Source organism: Desmodus rotundus, chromosome 3, assembly GCF_022682495.2.
Source record: "Desmodus rotundus isolate HL8 chromosome 3, HLdesRot8A.1, whole genome shotgun sequence".
Classification (NCBI taxonomy): domain Eukaryota; kingdom Metazoa; phylum Chordata; class Mammalia; order Chiroptera; family Phyllostomidae; genus Desmodus; species Desmodus rotundus.
In genome coordinates this window covers 201,883,250-201,903,236 of record NC_071389.1, presented here as the reverse complement: position 1 = coordinate 201,903,236, position 19,987 = coordinate 201,883,250, and the positions used below count along the sequence as shown (strand labels likewise).

Genomic DNA, 19,987 nt, shown 5'->3' with positions numbered 1-19,987 from the left:
GAGTGCACTGGGGCCAGAGAAGCACCCGCAGGGCTGGCACCAGGATTCCATTTTTCATCTTGTCCCAGAACCAGCGGCTCCCGATGCTTCAGGTACCCCACACCACGTCAGCTCAGATCCTGTACCTAACAGCCCCTGAAAGGTCTGGATCGTCCTTTTTCCAAAGCAGATCAGTTTAAGTAGTTACTTTAAGTGGCTCTAGGTCCTTTTGGGGAAGAACTGAGGAGGAACATTTTTTAATATACTTATGGAGACATCGTAGGACCCTTCTCCCTTTCAACCGGTGAGCTCCAGGTCTCAGGACTGGCTCAGATTCAAACACAGCGAGGTTTATCGCGGTTTTCCCCGGCAGCAACTGACCTTTGCCTTCTGATCACCAACCCTTGATTTCTTCCTGATTATTCAAATCAAACCACTCTCATCTCCCCCCCTAAAACTCCACGGTCCAACAGGCCTGTTACCGCTCCCTGGGGCTGCCCCTGAAGCCGGGGACAGCAGGGGAGGCCAAGGAGGCAAGGGGACGTGACGCAGCCCCAGGTGCGAGCCTTTTCCTCCTGGGTTTGATTTTGTACCGGGTTCTACATCTGGAGACAAGAAAGGTAGTTGCAAGCAGTACAAGAACCTCCTCTCAGAGGTGCGCTTCCTCTGACACGGGGCCCTGTAGCGATTGGGAATTTAAGGCACTTGGCGCCATTGGAATTGTCCCAAGGGTCCCAATGTTTCATTCACATCCAGCGTTTATACGGCACCTACCAGGCACCACACACTCTCCGCCTCCCCCAAGTGTGACCCACGTTCGGGACGGGTCACACTCACACGATGGCTCTCTTCTTGCCGATCGGCACCGCGAGGGGTTGCCACTGCCGCCACCGCCCGCACGGCGCCGGCCGCTCCGCACCCGGAGTCCGCTCGGCTTCCCAGCGGTACCTGCCCTTAGGTCAAACCCGCCGCCGCGCCCCGAGCGCACTAGACTGCGCGATCCCGAGACGCACCACCTTGCCCCACGTGACTGGCCAGCGTGACCCGCCGCAGGCAGCGTGCCCTGACGCTCACGACGCTTCTGATTGGCGCACACCACTTCCTGTCTTTCCAGCGGCCCCGTCCACAGGGCGAGCGAGTAGGGGCGGGGCACAGCGGAGACACTTGAAATTCGGCCCTCGGAAAGGGCTCCGGCTCAGCGTCACGGACTGGGCCGAGTGGCGCCGCAGAGAGCCGGACAGACCCGGAGAGACCCGAGTCCGACCAGAGTAGCGCGGGCGGGCCGGAAGTAGAGCCGAGCGCAGCCGGGCCCGCCCGAAGTGGGCTGAGCTTGCTGGGCGTTGGGCCCCGGCGAGCCCGAGCCATGGCGGCCGAAGGCACTGATGCAGTCGGAGGTGGGACTGTCGGCGGCCGTCTGGCCAAGGACAGCTTGCGACAGGCTAAGTGCCCGGACGCGGTCCCTAACCGGCGGCGCGGCTCGGCGCAGTCGCGTGAGGCCGAGCGCCGAGCCTACCACTGGTGCCGAGAGTACCTGGGCGGTGCCTGGCGCCGAGTCCGGCCAGAGGAGCTGAGGGTTGACCCCGTGAGGTGGGAGGTCAGGGGTCATCCCTTCCGACGTGCGGGGCGGGAAGGACGGGCCGGGGCGGGGAACCCGCGGGAGGCTGAGACAGCGGTGTGCTCTGCAGCGGGGGCCTCAGCAACCTGCTCTTCCGCTGCGCGCTGCCGGACCACCTGCCCAGCGTTGGCGAGGAGCCCCGGGAGGTGCTGCTGCGGCTGTATGGGGCCATCCTGCAGGTGAGGACGCAGGGAGGGCTTCCCACCGAAGCCTGGCAGGTGGTACAACCCCGCGGAGGACGAGGCGCCGAGGCTCAGGGGCTGAGGCGTGCCCGTTATATGCTTCAGCCTGCGTTGTGGAGCCTCCTGGCGACAGAAGGAGCCCCAGCGGTGCGGGAGCAGGACGCAGACCCTCTGTGCGTCCTCGCTGCTTTGCACACGACTCCTGTCCCTTGCTGTCATCCTCCTTCAGGGTGTGGACTCCTTGGTCCTGGAAAGTGTGATGTTCGCCATCCTTGCGGAGCGGTCTCTGGGACCCCAGCTCTATGGAGTCTTTCCAGAGGGCCGACTGGAACAGTACATCCCAGTACGAGGCACCTCTTTCCTCAGCCCCTTTCCCCCGCCCAGTGTCAGCCCTCACGCCCTGACCGGAGACCCCGACCTCTCCCCGCGACCCCAACCCTCCCCGCTCCTGCCCCAGCCTGCTCACCACCCTGAGGGGTTCCTGGGTGCAGAGCCGGCCACTGAAAACGGGAGACCTTCGAGAGCCTGTGTTGTCAGCGGCCATCGCCACGAAGATGGCCCGGTTCCACGGCATGGAGATGCCTTTCACCAAGGAGCCCCGCTGGCTGTTTGGGACCATGGAGAGGTGAGTCGGGGGCCTCTGCAGGGCTCTGCACCCCTGGGCTGAGCCCTCATGCTGGCACCCACTGCCCTGGCCTGTGGCAGTGGGTTGAGTGGCTCAGACGTCCCAGGGTCTAGCACAGTCTCTCACAGAACAGGCTTCCAAACGTCCGCCAGACAGGTGGTGCAGTGACAGGAGAACAGGGGGGACAGCGGCCCAGGGGTGGAGAGGGAGAGTGGAGTGCAGAGCACGCGCATGCTATTCTTTGGATCTCAGGTACCTAAAGCAGATCCTGGACCTGCCCCCCACCGGCCGCCCCCAAGTGAACCTGCTGGAGATGTACAGCCTCAAGGAGGAGATGGGCAACCTCAGGTGAGGGCAGGCAGGACAGTACAGGGAGAGGGCGGAAGAGCACAGGAGGTGCATCCTCCCCAGAGTTTGCTGAGGGCCCACGAGGGTGGCTCTGGCCCTCCTCCGGTCACTCCTGCCCAGACACACGCCCCTGTCCCCTGCAGGAAGTTGTTGGACTCTACCCCTTCGCCAGTGGTCTTCTGCCACAATGACATCCAGGAAGGTAGGAGAAGTCACATGAGCCTTCCAACCTAAGGTGAAGGGACCAGGGGGCCCTGGGTGACCAGAACCCACCGCATTCCCCTAGGGAACATCTTGTTGCTCTCAGAGCCAGAAAACGCTGACAGCATCATGTTGGTTGACTTCGAGTACAGCAGCTACAACTACAGGTGAGGCCTGTGGCCCCCCTGCCCTGGGAAGCAGACCAGGCCTCCACCTCTGCCTCCCAGCCACCCGGGGGACTTGGGGACTGAGTGTCCGCCTTGTTCCCCCAGGGGTTTTGACATTGGGAACCATTTTTGTGAGTGGGTTTATGATTACACTCACGAGGAGTGGCCTTTCTACAAAGCACAACCCGCAGACTACCCTACCCGGGGACAGCAGGTATGGGGGCCGGAGGCCTGTGAGCAGGGAGGAAGGTGGAGCCGGGATGGAACAGTGGGAAAGGGTGCTCACTGGGAAGTGCTCCACTGTCCCCATTTCCTGACTCTGGTCTGTTGGTCCTAGCTTCATTTTATTCGCCATTACCTGGCAGAGGTAAAGAAAGGTGAGACTGTCTCCCAAGAGGAGCAGAAGAAACTGGAAGAAGATTTGCTGGTAGAGGCTAATTGGTGAGGTTCATGGGGCGGCAGAGTAGAGCAGGGCAGGGGGAGGGAGTGGGGGAAGCAGCAGACCAGTGCCAGTGCGCCAGCACCGAGTGCGGGTGGGGAGCACAAGGGTGCGGTTGAGGCTGGCAGAGGAGTGGGCGCAGGGTGTGGGTTAGGGTGGTAGGGGAGAAGTTAGAGTTCTGGGATCCAGTCAAGGCCAGATGTGCCCCCATCCCCCTGCTTCCCCCACCCTCAGGTACGCTCTGGCATCCCATTTCTTTTGGGGTCTCTGGTCCACCCTGCAGGCATCTATGTCCACCATAGAATTTGGTTACCTGGTGAGTAACCGAGGCGGTGAGGTAGGTGGGGGAGGGAGAGCAGCAGGGGCCTCTGGGCCTCCAGGAGCCCTGGGCAGTCCTGGGATGCTGTGGGCACACTGGGGGGCTGTGGGTGCTCGTCCCAGGCCTGCTCACCAGTATGTGGGGTGGTCTCCTCCCCAGGAGTATGCCCAGTCTCGGTTCCAGTTGTACTTCCAGCAGAAGGGGCAGCTGACCAGCCTCCACCCCCAATCCTGACTCTCCACCCCCAGCTCCTTGGATGTTCCCAGAGCCTCCGGGGCAGGACCTTGGAGGGAGGGGCCAAGAGCAAGAGGCCCTGCGGACTGGGCTGAGCCCCCTGGGCAGTGGGTTGAGGTGGCTGACCTCTCCGCCAGTTTGAGCAGGCCCCCACGGGCAGGAACCTGGGCTATGCACCTTGAAACAATAAATGAGCTTCTTCCTTCACACCCTGTCCTAGTCATGCTCAGTTCAGCAGAAAGTACCAGCCGAGGACTCACTGAGATTGACAGAGTAACCACTGCCCTGAGCCTCAGTTTCCCCTCCTGAAAAGCACGGCTGTTCAGTGCTCTGGGCTTGAAAGTTAAGGGTCCATCCTGCCAGTGGGACGCCCCTTCCCTCTGCCCTCCCTGGATCCAGCTTGGAAGTGACCAATGCTCAAGGAACTGCATAGGGGCCTGGGGAGCAATGAGGGTGCAAAGAGCGCCCTGGGTGGGGCTGCCCAACCCTGCCTCTGGAGATCAGGGGACAAGCACAGCTGACACAGTTGACCTTTTCCCTACATTCGACTATTTTTAGCTCTAAGCCGCCATCCTCACGTGAGACCCTTTACCCCACACCCACCCCCCACCCTCCACTCCCCCCTGTTTCCCAGACCTTTGAGCAGTGTTCACCACACCTTGAGTTCAGCTGTGGAAGGGAGGGGGTCTGATGGCTGCACCGAGTTTTCACAGCCCAAATTTGGGAGTTGGTGTCAAGTTCCCAATGAGGGCGGGGCGTGGGGGGGGTGCGGGTAAGCCAGCCTGAAGGACGTGGGGACACGGGCCAGACTGACTGGCCCCACACGCAGACAGGAGTGAGCCCGAGCTGTGCTGTGAGTGGAGTGGGGAGTAACACAGGGCCCTGCCAGGCTCAGGGCACCGTGCGTGGGCGAGGACGCGCGAGGCCCCGTGTGGTCTGGGCTGGGGGCACCCGAACGCGCCTCGCTCCGGACAACAAGGCTTCCTGGGGCACCTCCCGACACCGACCTTCACTGCCCTCTGGGATCCTGAAGTTTTCAAGGCCTTGAACCCACCCCCAACCTGAGCCCTGCACCACTGTGGCGGGTCCTACCCTGAACGCAGGCGCAAGGGTTCGCGGCCAATGGGCTGGGGCCTGGGTGGCGGTGGGCCTGGGGTGGTGGCGGTGCGGCTGCTAACAGAGAGGGGGCGGGGGCGGGCCGCGGGTAGGGCCTTGATGGGGGTGGGGCAGGCCTGAGCCCGCCAAAACACCCTCCCTCCCCCCTTCCAGGTGCCGACCAACCACCAGGATGGCGGAAGCGCACCAGGCTGTGGCCTTCCAGTTCACCGTGACCCCCGACGGAGTTGACTTTCGACTCAGTCGGGAGGCCCTGAAACATATCTATCTGTCTGGAATCAACTCCTGGAAGAAACGCCTGATTCGCATGAAGGTGGGTGCAGGTGGTTCCCCTGGCCTCTTCCTGCTAGCAGGTGCAGCAGAATAGAGCCTTCTAGAGGCAGAGGCCAGGTGTCATGAGCTGCTCCATTGTCCAGGTGCTCCACCTCCACCTTGGCTGGCAGTTCTGCTGGGGAATAGGCTCTAGCAGTGCAGGAACCAGAGGGGTGGTGGAGGGGAGACAGGTGTGCAAGAAGTGGCAGTGGGTACTGAGCAGCTGGGTGCTGCAGGGGTGGGACTGAGGAGGAGAGGAAGATGAGGAGTAAGGACACAGCAGGGGAACAAAGGAGAAAGTCTTCCAGGCAAAAGCCAGGGCCTGACACATGTCCCCTTGACCTGTTTCTGCCCTACAGAATGGCATCCTCAGGGGTGTGTATCCTGGCAGCCCTACCAGCTGGCTGGTTGTCGTCATGACAACAGTGGGTTCTTCCTACTGCAACTTGGACATTTCCAAGGGGCTGGTCTGTTACATCCAGAGACACCTTCCTCAGGGGTGAGGACCGGGGCTGCAGAAGAGGTTGGGTGGGCTCCGAAGCCAGGATTCCTGAGCTGGGCAGACACAGGATAGCCATTAGAGGTCGTGGGGCAGTCCCCCCACCCCGGGCCACCATCATCGAGTCCCACGTCGATCCGTGTGTGTAGTTGTGAAGGTACCCAGGGCTGTCCTCCTCCTTCAGTGCCTCCACTGAGATGGGGCACCTCCCGCATGGAGAGCGCAGGGTCAGAATTTCCCTGAGGCTGCTCCACTGGGCACCTGCAGCCCTCTCCCCTTCTCTGACAGATATGGCCCCTACCAAACCCCCCAGACACGGGCACTGGTCAGCATGGCTGTCTTCTCCACGGGGGTCTGGATGACGGGCATCTTCTTCTTCCGCCAAACCCTGAAGCTGCTGCTTTCCTACCACGGCTGGATGTTTGAGATGCACGGCCAGACTAGCCGCTTCACCAAAGCCTGGGCTGTGAGCAGAAGCTGGTGGAGGGATCCGGTTTGAGACCCCGGGCCTCACTGGGGGTCCTGAGCTGGAGGGGACAGGCAGGAGGCACTGGTGCCTGGTGCATGGGCATGTCCTGGTTCTGAGAACTCGGGGCCCAGCTCCTCAGTGTTCCCTGGTTTGTTCCCATTCTCTTCCCTGCTTCCCAGCCCAACACTATCTGCTCTGCACCCCCAGATGTGTGTCCGCCTTCTGTCCAGTGGGCGGCCCATGCTGTACAGCTTCCAGACGTCCCTGCCTAAGCTTCCCGTGCCCAGCGTGCCAGCCACAATTCAGCGGGTGAGGCCTGGGTCGGGCATCCTGCTGGGCAGGGTAGACTGGAATCAGGACTTGAACAAACGTGAGGGGCCCTCCCGTTCAAAGAGTGGATTTGAGAGCAGTGGGGCTGGGGGCAGCATAGGGGTGGGACAGAGACAGCCATTGCTGTCTGACCCCCATGCTGACGGGAACCTGGCTGGATAGTACCTGGAGTCTGTGCGGCCCTTGCTGGATGACAAGCAGTATAACCGCATGGAGACGCTGGCCAAGGAGTTCCAGGACAGGACTGCCCCCAGGCTGCAGAAGTACCTGGTACTCAAGTCATGGTGGGCAACTAACTACGTGAGTTCCCCCAGACTTCCCTCCCCCCACTTCATGTCCTGGCTGCAGCCACCCTGCCCTCCCTGCAGCCCTAAGCTCCCACCCTCCCACAGGTGAGTGACTGGTGGGAAGAGTACATCTACCTTCGAGGCAGGACTCCCATCATGGTGAATAGCAACTATTACGTCACGGTAAGAGATAGAGCAACGTGGCACTGTGTGGTCAGCTCTATCCCCAGCTGCAGGTCTCTGGGCAGAGGGCCTGGAGGACATCCCAGAGCCCTGGTGGTGGTTTCCACAGGCAAAGGGGAACTCTGGAGTGAGGCCCGAGGGAGGGGGGGTAGGGGAGGTCCTGGGAGAATGGTCAGGAAGCAGCATAGGGGTGATGGGGATACTGAGGGTCCAGAATCCAGCAGCCTCACAGCCTGATGCGGTCACTCTCAGGGCCCCTGGGGCTCCCTTTGCCACCACTTCCTCCCTCAGTTCCTTCAGAGGCCTCCTGGCCATGGGCCCTTAGCCTTCCTGAAGCCATCACTGGGGAACTTCCTTAGACAGGCCTTCCTCCATGTCACTCTGTGGGTCCAGAGCTCCTTCTCTTAGCACCCGGGAGACCACTGTCTCCCTCCACTGTGCGCCTGGTGCTCTCCCGCCCCAGCCGCGGGCTGCACAGTGTTCTTCCGCTGTCCAGAGAGTGCCCTGAGTTGCTGGATGGATCCCCTTCCTCCCCAAGCCTGTCCTCCCAGAAACCCACACAACTCATTTGTACCTGAGATTTTAAGCAGTTTCTCTAGTGGTGGGAACCCCTTCCTCAAAGCAAAATTAATAAAACATAACCAAACAGATTATGGAAAAGCAGTTGAAATGAGAGCTGGGGCCGAGGAGGGACGACGTGGTCAGTTGGGCATTTCACCTTTGGCATCCAACCTCAGTGTGGGATGGACAGGAGGCAAGGGACAAGACCCCTCAGGCCGTGAGCAGGGAGACCAGGTGACACTGTGCACCGGTCATAGCTGCCTTGCGGCCTCGGCTCTGTCTTGTAGGACTTTGTGCTCATCAGGAACACGAATGTGCAGGCTGCCCGCTTGGGAAACGCTGTTCACGCCATGATCACCTACCGCCGCAAACTGGACCGGGAGGACATCAAGCCTGTGAGTGGTGCTGGGTGAGGGCTGAAGGGAGAGGAGGCCCTGTCTTAGCCTTGCTGTGCCTCCCTCCCAGGTGATGGCGCTGGGCATCGTGCCCATGTGCTCCTACCAGATGGAGAGGATGTTCAACACCACTCGGATCCCCGGCAAGGAGACAGGTACAGCTGCAGCACCCGGGGCGGGGCTGACGGGACCAGAGCCCCCTTGCTCCCAGCTGTGGGCCCGCCACGGCAGGTGCCTACTGCCTCTACATCACCTAGTGTCCTCACTGTTTTGGGGTACGTAACAGTCTGATAGCCAGCTTCTGACCAACACTAGACACCTGCTGTGAGCAGATGCGGTGCTGGTGCTGGGACCCTGAGTCCCTGCTGCAGTGGCTGTCGTGCAGGGCTGGTGTCCCCTGAGTAAGGAGCACCCACAGGAGAGAGTGCAGCTGCCCCTCCTAGAGGAAGGCAGGCTTGCCAGGGGGTGGGCAGGGACAGAGGAGCAGCCTGCGTTGCAGACATAGACAGTCTGTATCCTTTCCCCGAGTTCTGGTTTCCTCCTTTATGAAATGCCTCCTGGGACGTTGTTGGCATAACCGAGAGGTACGGAAGCTCCCTGCGGGCAATTCCGCCCCGGGAAGGAAGCCCAGGTGGAGGCCTGGCTGAGCAGGGGCCATGGGAGTCACCCAGAGATCCTGTGGCTGGGGGCCCCAGGCCAGGGTGGCGTCAGGAAGGGAGGTACCCCCTGCCCTCCGCCCTCCTGCCTCAGCCTGCACGCTGGCCTCCATCACAGATGTACTGCAGCACCTCGCCGAAAGCAGGCACGTGGCCGTCTACCACAAAGGCCGCTTCTTCAAGGTGTGGCTCTACGACGGCTCTCGCCTGCTGCAGCCTCGGGAGCTAGAGCTGCAGTTCCAGAGGATCCTGGACGACCCATCCCCAGCCCAGCCCGGGGAGGAGAAGCTGGCGGCCCTCACTGCGGGAGGAAGGTACCCTTGCGGGTGGGGCCATCCTGGCTGCCGTTCGGGTCCCTGGGGGTGAGGTGTCTCCGGCACAGTGTCCGTCCTCACTGGGCCCCGTGGCAGTGAGGGGCACTGATGGCAATGGCAGTGAAGTGGCTGCCGTCACCTCTAACTGAGGTGTGCAGAAGGCAGGGACTCTATCTGCCGCAGCTGCAGGCCCTGCCAGGCCCAGGGTGGTGCCCTCGTCCATGGCCGAGTGGCCTGCACTCACCCTGCCCTCACACCCCAGAGTGGAGTGGGCACAAGCGCGCCAGACCTTCTTCAGCTCCGGCAAGAACAGGGCCGCTCTCGATGCCATTGAGCGCGCCGCTTTCTTCATTGCCTTGGACGAGGAGTCTCATGGCTACGACCCCGGGGACGAGGCCAGCCTCAGCCTGTACGGCAAGGCCCTGCTGCACGGCAACTGCTACAACAGGTACCGCGCTGCCCTGCCTGGGCCAGCGCCGCCCCGCCTGGTTCCCCACCTGCCTTCCGTCATCACTGTCTCCTGTCCCGGCAGGTGGTTTGACAAGTCCTTCACTCTCGTCGCCTTCAAGAATGGCCAGCTGGGCCTCAACACAGAGCACTCGTGGGCAGACGCCCCTATCATAGGGCACCTCTGGGAGGTAACAGGGCCAGAATAGTCCTGCGGGCAGGATGTGGGGGACAGAGCAGGGGACAAGTACAGCCTCTCAGCCTGGCCTTCTCCCTGCAGTTTGTCCTGGGCATGGACATCTTCCACTTGGGCTACACGGAGACGGGGCATTGCCTGGGCGAGCTGAACCCCATGCTGCCACCTCCTCAGCGGCTGCAGTGGGACATTCCTGAGAGGGTGCGCAGGCCGGGAAGGGGCAGGGATAGTCTGGGAGAGTGACAAGTACCTGGATGCCCTGCTGCCTCCTCCCCTCCGTCCAGCCCTGCCCACAGGGGTGTGGCCCCGGGGTGAGGGAACTTGTGAACAAGCTGGTGGGTAGAGACACTGAGGGGAGCCTCTGTCCCTGGGGCAAGCATCAGTGCCTCCACCGCTGGAGGTGTTGAAGCCCTGAGACAGCCCGGCCCAGCCCCTGGGTCCTTCCCATGTCTCTGCAGTGCCAGGCGGCCATCGAGAGCTCCTACCAGGTAGCCAAGGCGCTGGCAGACGACGTGGAGCTGTACTGCTTCCAGTTCTTGCCCTTCGGCAAAGGTCTCATCAAGAAGTGCCGGACCAGCCCCGACGGCTTCGTGCAGATCGCTCTGCAGTTGGCGCACTTCCGGGTAGGAACCCCGCAGGGTGCCCCGGGTGCAGGGTGACCCTGGTGTCCACCTGCCAAGTTCACACGTCTGTGTTTCCCAGGACAGGGGCAAGTTCTGCTTGACCTATGAAGCCTCAATGACGAGACTCTTCCGGGAAGGACGGACTGAGACTGTACGTTCCTGTACCAGCGAGTCCACAGCCTTCGTCCGGGCCATGGTTCAGGGGTCCCACACGGTGAGCCCCCCATGGCCACACGGTGAGGCAGCCCTCCACTCCTGCTCCCTTGGGGGTTGGGGCTGCTCCTCACTGCTCCACTCCTGCTCCCCAGAGAGCAGACCTTCAGAAACTCTTCCGGAAAGCCTCTGAGAAGCACCAGAGCATGTACCGCCTGGCCATGACGGGTGCTGGCATCGACAGGCACCTCTTCTGCCTTTACGTGGTCTCCAAGTACCTGGGGGTCAGCTCCCCTTTCCTGGCGGAGGTCAGTGTTGTGGGTGGCTGTGTCTTCTGTCCCCATGACCTCGTCTCTTGGGTCTCAGCGTTTTTCTGTCTGACCAGAGGGCTGGGGCAGGCGCCCCATCCACACTCCTCCTGGGCCCATCGTCCTGGTGCTGAGCGCGGAGTTGGTGTTCCTGTGAGCAGGGCAGACAGACAAACACGTGATGTGGCAGGTGGCGGCGGCACTCCTGGAGGGGGCAGCAGGAGGAGAGGAGGGGGAGGGGTGGAGCCAATGGAGGAAGGGGGTGGAGGAGAGGAGGCCAGAGGGGCAGCCAGCCAGTTGGCCTCCACACATGATCGAGGGGTTGTGCAGATGCTATGATGGTGAGAACAGACGAGGGGCACCAGGGGCAGCGGTCAGCAAGGCCCTACACTGTGTTCCTCCTGCATCCTCAGCCAGAACAATGCCTGGCTCTTGAGGGTGCTCAGGTACCACCTGTCAGCAGGTGTGCACTGAGTGCATGGCGTGTGACCGCTGCAGTGTCCCTCTTGCAGGTGCTGTCAGAGCCCTGGCGCCTCTCTACCAGCCAGACCGCTCAATTCCAGATCCGCATGTTTGACCCAAACAAGTACCCCAATCATCTGGCTGCTGGCGGTGGCTTTGGCCCCGTAAGTGCCCTTGAAGGGGAACGTGTGCATGGAACAGGAGCGGGGGTGGGGGGGGTGTTTCAGTGGAGAGGGCAGGACCTCAAGGTCAGACCAGAGGCTAGAGCACAGCCTTAGACCTGCTCTGTGTGGGACCCCACCTGCGCCAGCACCCTGCTGAGCATGATGGTGCTCAGGACTGGCGTCCCCTCTGCAGTGTGCAGCTCTCCCCCAGGACACTCACATGGGCTCATTCATCAGGGTTCTAGAGACACCCCTGGGATGAGGCTCCTTGAGGGGAGCCTGAGGTCCTGGATCCCTGGTGAACGAGGGGAGGAGGACAAAGTTGTATGGTTTCACACTGTTTCCTGGGGGTGGGGCCCTTCCTGGGAATCTCTTGGGGCATCAGCTTGGCTTTGGATCTTCGAGGGTTGGTTTACCTCTGCTTCCCACCTCGTGCTGCTTGCTCTCAGGTGGCGGATGATGGCTACGGGGTCTCCTACATGATCGCAGGTGAGAACACCATCTTCTTCCACGTCTCCAGCAAGTTCTCCAGCTCAGAGACGGTGAGTCCCCTGCTCCTGCTCCGACCTGAGGAGGGGGCGCCAGCTGGGCCCCATCTGGCTAGGGAAGGGTCCTCATTTGTGGGGACAGAGGGACAGGGGCTCGCCTGGACGTTGGCCTGAGCTTTTGGCTTCCACAGAATGCCCAGCGCTTTGGGAACCACATCCGTCAAGCTCTGCTGGACATCGCTGATCTTTTCCAAGTTCTCAAGGTTGACAGCTGAGGGCTGGAGAAAGGCCAGCTGCCCTTCCGTCCCCACATGTGGAGGAATGGGCCTGTGGTCAGCTCGCAGGCACCAGGGTGGCCATGCACAGGTGCCCAGGCTCCAAGGACAACACTGGTAGCAGGTGCTCCCCGGGCCAAGGCTGTTCCCTGAGGCCCACCTGGTAGAGGTGGGGTTGGAGCAGGGAGGGAATTTTGATTTTTTTTTTCTTGTTAGATACTAATAAACATAAGGCTGTATAATTCTCTCTTAGCCCTTAGATTCCTATGTTTTGTTTGGGAACTAGGAGATCCCTCACCCCTGCCCCAGCACAGGCCAGAGAGGTGGCAATGGCAGGGCTGGGGCTGGGAGACGAGAGGTTGTGACCTGCTTTAAAATGTGTCTCTCCTGAGGTCACTCTCCACACCCAGTATGTGTGTTTGGAATAAATTCTTGCTTCGGAACCTTCACCCGTTCTCTAGGGTCACTTGTGTTTGTCTGCTGGGGAGCGGGGCCACCTGCCTCCTCTGCGCATCTGTGCACCCTCTGCAGCCCTCTGCATGCAAGCACAGCCCTGCGGGGCCTGCTCCAGTGCTGCAGCTGGACTGAGGCTGATGTCGGGTTGTCATGTCCATGAAGGGCACACGGGGTAGTCTGGAGCAACATGTGCTGCTTTCCTCAGGTCAGCTTCTCTACTAAAATAACACTAAAAGTAAGCAAAAAATAATTGTCACAGAAAGTGCAAGTAGGCACTCCGTTACCAGTGCTGCAGGCTTGAGCGACTCTGGACCTCAGCGCTCTGTAGGTGACAGCAAGAGCCAGAGCTCCCAGGCAGGCAGTGCCTGCTTCAGTGAGGGACAGACTGGAGGCCTGTGGCTGGCGTGGAGTCGGGGAGGGGAAGAGCAGGCGCGGGTGGGTGGAGTGGGTGGCCGGAGTCTGGGGGCGGACTCTGACTTCTCTGAATGATGGGGTAAGGCTAGGGTTTGAGCAGAGGTGACAGTCTGTCCTAAATTGTGATGAGATCTGTCAGCTAACCTGGGTGTTGGGAGCAAGTAGGGTGCAGCCAGGACAGGGAGGATAGAGACCTGCCAGAGGCACAGCAGCAGCAGAGTTGGGAGAGGCGACGGGACTCAAACCGAGGAGCTGAGAAGGTCCCAGGTGGGTGCGACCACCCTGACAGGAAGGCAACGAAAACAGTCCACATTTTGACTCTGGGTGACTGAGTGACTAAATGAGATATTTCAGTATTGACTTTGACATGTCTATAAGAAATATTCACAGATTCCTGAAAATACTAAAGCTAGTGAGATCTAGGCTCCTGATACAGCTTTAAAGGTAGTTAAACCCCGAAAGCACATGGAAGGACCCCAGGGCAAAGGCGCTTAACCTCTTTTGAGTCTCTGTGAGAGGCTTATAAAAGCACATCTACACTCACAAAACGTTAGGTTCCACGTCAGCTTTCCTGGGCTTTCGAGACCATCTTCACCGACTTCTCGGGGGGCCTGCATGGCCTGCCTGGGAGAGTGTCCGTGTGGGGGTCTTCTGGGCACATCAGTTTGCCCAGCTCTGGGAGAGCAGGGAGCAGAGTTTTTATCAGCTGCCTTTTTAGTCTTCTAAAGATTTTATTTATGTATTTTCAGAGAGGGGAAGGGAGGAAGAAAGAGAAACATCAGCATGTGCTTGCCTGTGTGTGCCCCTTACTGGGGACCTGGCCCACAACCCAGGCATGTGCCCTGATTGGGAATTGAACCTGTGACCCTGTGGTTCATAGGCCGGCGCTCAATCCTCTGAGCCACACCAGCCAGGGCTCAACTGGCTTTTAATTAATGTTGAAATTCAGCCAAAGAGAAACCATCGTGCACAAACAGGGTGTAAGCTTCTGGTGACAACCCACCGGACCCAAGCAAGCCCTTTGTTTCCCATGGCTTCACAGGTCTGCACTGGTGAGGGCTAGCAGTCATAACAGATAAACCCTGAGATCTCAGGGGAGGTTTAACTCCTGCTCACTTGGCTGAGACAGACTCTGCTCCAGACCATTGTTCAAATACATGCTGACAGAGCCTTTGACTTTCTCAGCCAGTTCCCAAGTGGCCTCGGACATTAGCCTCCAGCAGGTACATGAAGGAAGACAGAGAATCATTCATGGGAGGCTTTCATGGGCCTGGCCTGACGGTGACGCAGAGCACTTTCATCTACATCCCACGGCCTGGACTCACGTTGCAAGACAGGCTGGGAAATGTAGTCTAGCTGTCCAGGTTATAAAGGAAGCATTTGGTGAGCAGTTAACCAGCTTCGGACACACAAGGGCGTGGACAGACCGGACTGACATCTGCGGGCTCCCTGAGAGCCCACCCTTCTGGGCCTGGGCCCTGCGGTGTGTGTGAGAAGCCCACCTCCAGGCTCCTCGCATTCCGGCTCAGCTGGTCTCAGTCTCCTCTGCCGCTCCCCAAGAACCCTGAGCCCCAACCACACTCACTGTAGTTGGGAGGCTCATCCATCCCTCGCCTGTTCCTTCATAGAACCTTCTGTCTGGAGTCCTGTGCCCTTCCTCAGACTGGCAAACTTCATTGCCCACTAGATATATTTCTGACTCGTTTTTCTGGGCAGTTCAAGCAAATGGCAGAGAGAGCAGAAGTGTGCAGGGTGACTCACAGATGGGAAGGGACAACTTGAGAACCAAGGTGGAGGGTGCGTGGTCCAGGCAGCAGCCTCCTCAATAGATAGGTGGGGACTGGCTCTGTGCCCAGAATGGTCAGGCTCAACACTAGCTGTTTTTTCTGCTCTGCAATCAGTGGGCTAAGGATCAGAATCGCTGAGAGAAAATGCAGTGGGTCCCAAATTCATCAGGAATGTCAAACACAAGGTGGTTAAATATGAAGTTAACAACCTTCCGAACTGGCCTCTCTCCTCCTCTTCCCCATCTCAGCCAGTGGTGTCACTCTCCAGCCACTAGCCCGTTCCAACCCATTCCTGCTTTCTCCCTCACTTGCCACATCACAAGCCCAGCCAAGTTTTACTTCCCTCCACCATAACCACCACCTCCCCTGCCCACTCCTCCATCATTACTCATCCAAACAACTCAGCCAGCTCCATCTCCATCCTCCCTCCAGCAGCCAGAGAGGCCTCTTCCCCACGCCACTGCTCTGCTTACTGCTCTTCTAAGGGGCCCATCCCCCTCTGAACAAAGACTGAGCTTATCCAGCCTCCTCCTGACCACAGCTGTATGTGCACCCTCTGAGTCTGAGAGCTTTCTCCCTGTCCTTGCTTGGCGATCTGTGCTTCTACTGCCTCGAGGCCAGCAGCGCCTGGCAGACCTGGGCTAGAAGCAATGCTTCCCTTTCAAGCGGCATGTATCTGGGCCCCTACCTGCCTCATCTCCCTGAGCCTCGGCTTCCTCCTCTGTTAGGACCTAAGATGCAACAATGACAGCAACATGTGGTAATTATGAAGACCGCAAATGCTCAGGCATCCAGCTATTCATTCAACAAATCTTTGTTAGCACCTGCTGTGCCAAGTACTGTCCTGGACACGGCGACGCCGCGGTGCAGCAGGCAGGCAGGGCCCTGGGCACAGGGCAGCACCCTCAAAGAGGCGAGAGGAGGAACACAAGCATCAGGACACTGGTGCCCTCTCATCCCAGCTCCACCCTCCCTCAGCCTCACCCCTCCTCCACCAAGGCCCACTGAGGCTTGTTTTCATTCCGGGACCTTTTTTAAAACATTGAATTTATAGGGGTGACAGTGCTTCATAAAACAGGTATCAGGTACACAGTTCTACAACTCATGTGTACACTGTATTGAGCGTTTACTGGCCCAAGCAGTGTCCCTCCACCATCACGTGGGACGGATAATAGTGAAGGTGGTGCTGTCTTTGCCCACCCGTGAGAACGACTCCTGCCCTGGGACCCGCCTAGGATGGCTCCACCTTTTCCTCTGGAAACTAGCCAATGAGGCCTCGAGGCCGGCATCCTGACCTGCCCGGTTGGTACAGCCACACGCTCGCAGCCCCACCCTTTGCGCTCCAAGAATACCAGCCAATGAGGACAAGAGGCCAGCTCCGGGGGCGGGTCTGGTAACAGAAAGGGGCGGGGCTTCTCTCAAAGGCGCCTCCTCAGGCCCCAGCCCTGAGAGGGCGGAGGAGCTGCCCGAGTCGCGAGCGAGTGGGCGGAGCGCGGCACAGCCCGAGGTGAGCGAGGGCGGCCACCCGCCGGAGGGTTCGGGACACTGGTGCGCCCCGACCCCGGCTGTGCCCAGCGCCTCGTGCCCAACCCTCCACCCCTCACCCCAGTCACCTCCCCCGACCCCTCACAAGAGCAGGATCCAGTTCAGTGGCGGCGCCCGAGCCCTGGGCCCTCCTGACTCACAGGTGATGATCACACTTTTATTCCGGGAACAAGTACGGCCGGCGCGTTTCAGTGGCCCCCTCGGCCGGGAAGAAAGGAGCCGGACGGAGGGGTTGCGGATGACCTCGCGGGGGTGGGGGGGGGGCCTCCCCGGGCGTGGGCGGAGGGGCTGGAGCCGAAAGGTCGGTCGGTGGGAGTCACTGCCTCCCCCTTCTGCGCACCCCCGCCCAGATGGCCGCCTCCGAGCCCGGGGAGAGGAACTACGACGACATGCTGAGGATGCTGTCGGACCTGAACAAGGACTTGGAGAAGGTCCTGGAGGAGATGGAGAAGATCTCCGGTAGGCCGCTGCCCCCGGCTGGGGGCCCCGCTCTTCGCGCCGCGCCTCCCGACCGCCGCCCTCGTGGCTGGCGTGCCCGGAGTTTGACACGCGGCACGCGGCGCCGCCTGAAGTGTCTCCTGGTTGCCTCGCGTGTTGGCGTCTCATTCCCGCGGCGGGCCGCGGCCCCGCTCAGGGCGGAGGTCGCGACTGCGCGCGGTGCGGACCGCCGCTCGGGCTCGCAGCCAGCGACCAACGGCCGCGGCCGGGGTGCGCGCGCAGAGCGCGGGGTGCGCGCGCAGAGGCGGGTGAGGCGCGGGCAGGGGTGCGAAGCAGCAGTGGAGTTGAACACACTTCCGCGTCTCGGGGAGTGTTAGCCTGTTACTTTATCCGACGTTTCCACTAAGTGGGAACCAGCAGCGGCAGTAACACCACTGTAACTTCTGTAATTTGTTCTTTACTTTACAAATTGTACGAATATGTGTAATTCTTACAATTTATGAGCCTAAGTTTTGCTAGAGAAAATCATAATGTAAAACAGATTTTAGAAAGGATGTATACTCTACTCAAATGAGAAAATATTTTAAAGACACGATTAATTTGAAATAATCTCCATTTATTACGACATGCTTCAGAAAATTTCTATCTAGAAATGTTTGCAGTATTTTTGCCTGTGTGCTTGGAAATTTTGTATATTTTTAAAAAGGTTTTATGTATTTTTAGACAGAGAGGAAAGGAGCGAGAAAGGGAGAGAAACTGGTTGCCTCTCATGTGCCCCCTACTGGGGGCCGGGCGCACAACCCGGGACTGGGGATCGGACTGGGGACCCTTTGGTTTGCAGGCTGGCGCTCAATCCACTGAGCCACCAGCCAGGGCAAATTTTTTGTATTTTTTAAAAGTACCCTATAAAAAAACTATTGTGATTCATTTTCTCTATAAGCTATACAATTCCTTCCATCTAATTAAATATTCTATTTAACAGCATTTGCTGAGCATCTACTCTGTGTTATTCTAGGAAGATAAAGTTGAAGAGATGCTCATTCATTACAGAAGTGGGTGGAAGCCAGAAACAGACATCAACATGACTAATTATAATTTAAATATATGAATTAAAATTAAAACACATGTTAATTTTATAATAAAATCAAAATCTGGCAAATGCTAACGGAGTATGCCAAGTACCGGGAAGGGAGCAGAGGAGAAAGAGAGGCTAACCGTTTGGGGAGGCAGGAGAGGCTCTGCACAGAGCATCAGGAAAGGAGTAGAGACTGGGTGGACGAGGAGAGTGCGAGGGGCAGAGAGGAGGGCCACCCAGCAGAAGAGGTGGTCAAGGCCATGTGTCACGAGGGAAAGCCCGGGGTAGCCAAGGGGCCAGATTAGCGCAGGGTTCACAAGGCGGTAGGCCAAACAGCGAAGAGGACGCAAGGTGAGACGTGTCTACAATTCCAAGCTAAGGAGATTCCCTTTCTTGTCTAAGTGAGAGAGAGACATTTCAGTGCTAAATTTTTATCTATAAGTGTTATTTTATCCTTCATATACATCTGGAGTACACTATCCTTTTTCATTGATTTTTGGTATTATTTCATCATGTACTAAATTTCCATATATCCTTAGGTTTATCTCTGAGCTTACTACTTTCTTCCATTGGTTTATTTGTCTGTACCATGTTATTTTCAAAATAGGGATTTATAATTTGTCTTGATATCTAATAGGGCATGTTCCCCACCTTTAACTTTTTTTTTAAGATCGACTTAATTATTAGGCCTTTATTATTTCATATACATTTGTACAGTTTATAAAAACTGATAGTTTTCTCTCTTACCTTCCAATCCTGACACCATTTATTTCTCTTTTTCTGTTCCATTTACCAGCATCTCCCATACCAGTAACATTATTAGAGGTATCCTTTTTTGATACCAATCTTTGAGGGAATGTATCCACAGTTTCTCTATTATGTATAATGTTTGCTGTAAGTTTTTGGTATATTGCCTTTGGTAAGTGAAAGATGTCTCCTTCTATTCCTAACTTGTTAGATTGTTTAAAATCAAAAAGAGTTAAACTTTTTTAACTGCCTCTTTTGCATTAAGTGAGATATTCTTATGATTTCCCTCTTTTTATTAATGTGGTTAATTATAGTGGTTGATTTTCTGATACTCACCCATCCTTGAATTTCTTTTACAAACTCTCCTCAATCATAACATATTATCTTAACACACAGTTAGATTTGATTAGCTCATGTTATAGTTAGGATTTCATATCTATATTCATGTGAAATCTATAATTTTTCTCATATTGTCTTTGGTTTTAGAATAAACCAGCCTAGAGAAAATTATGTTTTTATTTTTATCTCTTTTATTTATATTGTTCTACAATATAAATAAAATGCTTCTATAAAATACTTTTCTTTAAAAGTTACACCAGTCCATATAGTGAGGTTACCAGTCTTCCCTCCTTTCCTAATTTCTGGAATCCCTTGTATTACATAAGCATTAACTGTTCTTTCAAAATTTGGTAAGAACTCATCTGTAAGCCTATCTGGGGACCTGAGGTTTGGGGAGGTAGAACTTCATCATTTACATTGTTAAATATTGCTTGGTCTCTTTTTCCAATTATGTAAATCTGTCTGCGGCCTGTGACCTCCAGGCTTCTCATCATCCTCCTCACTGGCTAGCAGACGCTCTTGTCTCATTCGCTGTGCTGTCTGTCCTGCATTTCTGCTTCCCGGGCTCTCAAGGCAAACCCACTTACTGTATCACTAGTTAGTTCTCCCATCTCCTAAACAGATTTTGGGACACTTTATCCTCATCCTTTACTGGATTTTGTGTCTAGGTACTGTCCCTCAATGGTCACTGCCACCAATTCAAACGCCAGTTTGGGGTGCATGAAAAAGGACACTATTTAGTGCAAACAAAGAGCTCCACGGTAATACGGCACTGCTGTGAGCAGGTCGTGCTCCAGCACCGCCACGGAAACGTGTGAAAACAGCATGGCGCTGCTGGT

The 19,987-nt window shown here is 57.6% G+C and overlaps 2 protein-coding genes across 3 annotated transcripts; both read left to right on the top strand.

Moving 5' to 3' along the window:
• The first annotated feature begins 1,108 nt into the window (after positions 1–1,108).
• On the top strand, positions 1,109–4,316 carry CHKB (choline kinase beta). The gene is made up of 11 exons (XM_053919856.2): positions 1,109–1,566; positions 1,665–1,773; positions 2,006–2,119; positions 2,268–2,401; positions 2,654–2,749; positions 2,893–2,951; positions 3,036–3,117; positions 3,223–3,331; positions 3,455–3,558; positions 3,791–3,872; positions 4,035–4,316. The coding sequence occupies exons 1-11, from the start codon at positions 1,343–1,345 to the stop codon at positions 4,107–4,109; spliced, it is 1,188 nt and encodes a 395-aa protein (XP_053775831.1). The 5' UTR covers positions 1,109–1,342; the 3' UTR covers positions 4,110–4,316.
• Positions 4,317–4,862: 546 nt separating this feature from the next.
• Positions 4,863–12,796, top strand: CPT1B (carnitine palmitoyltransferase 1B). Of its 2 annotated transcripts, none has more exons than XM_045187262.2 (19): positions 4,863–4,962; positions 5,379–5,538; positions 5,897–6,036; positions 6,325–6,502; positions 6,713–6,814; positions 6,998–7,135; positions 7,228–7,305; positions 8,154–8,261; positions 8,332–8,416; positions 9,036–9,231; positions 9,494–9,679; positions 9,764–9,869; positions 9,959–10,075; positions 10,333–10,497; positions 10,577–10,711; positions 10,806–10,958; positions 11,471–11,584; positions 12,034–12,126; positions 12,264–12,796. In XM_045187262.2, the coding sequence occupies exons 2-19, from the start codon at positions 5,398–5,400 to the stop codon at positions 12,345–12,347; spliced, it is 2,319 nt and encodes a 772-aa protein (XP_045043197.1). In that variant the 5' UTR covers positions 4,863–4,962; positions 5,379–5,397; the 3' UTR covers positions 12,348–12,796. The 2 variants fall into 2 exon arrangements, with proteins under 2 accessions (XP_045043197.1, XP_024435080.1); XM_024579312.4 differs by having other exon boundaries at positions 4,891–5,220.
• The last annotated feature ends 7,191 nt before the right edge of the window (positions 12,797–19,987 follow it).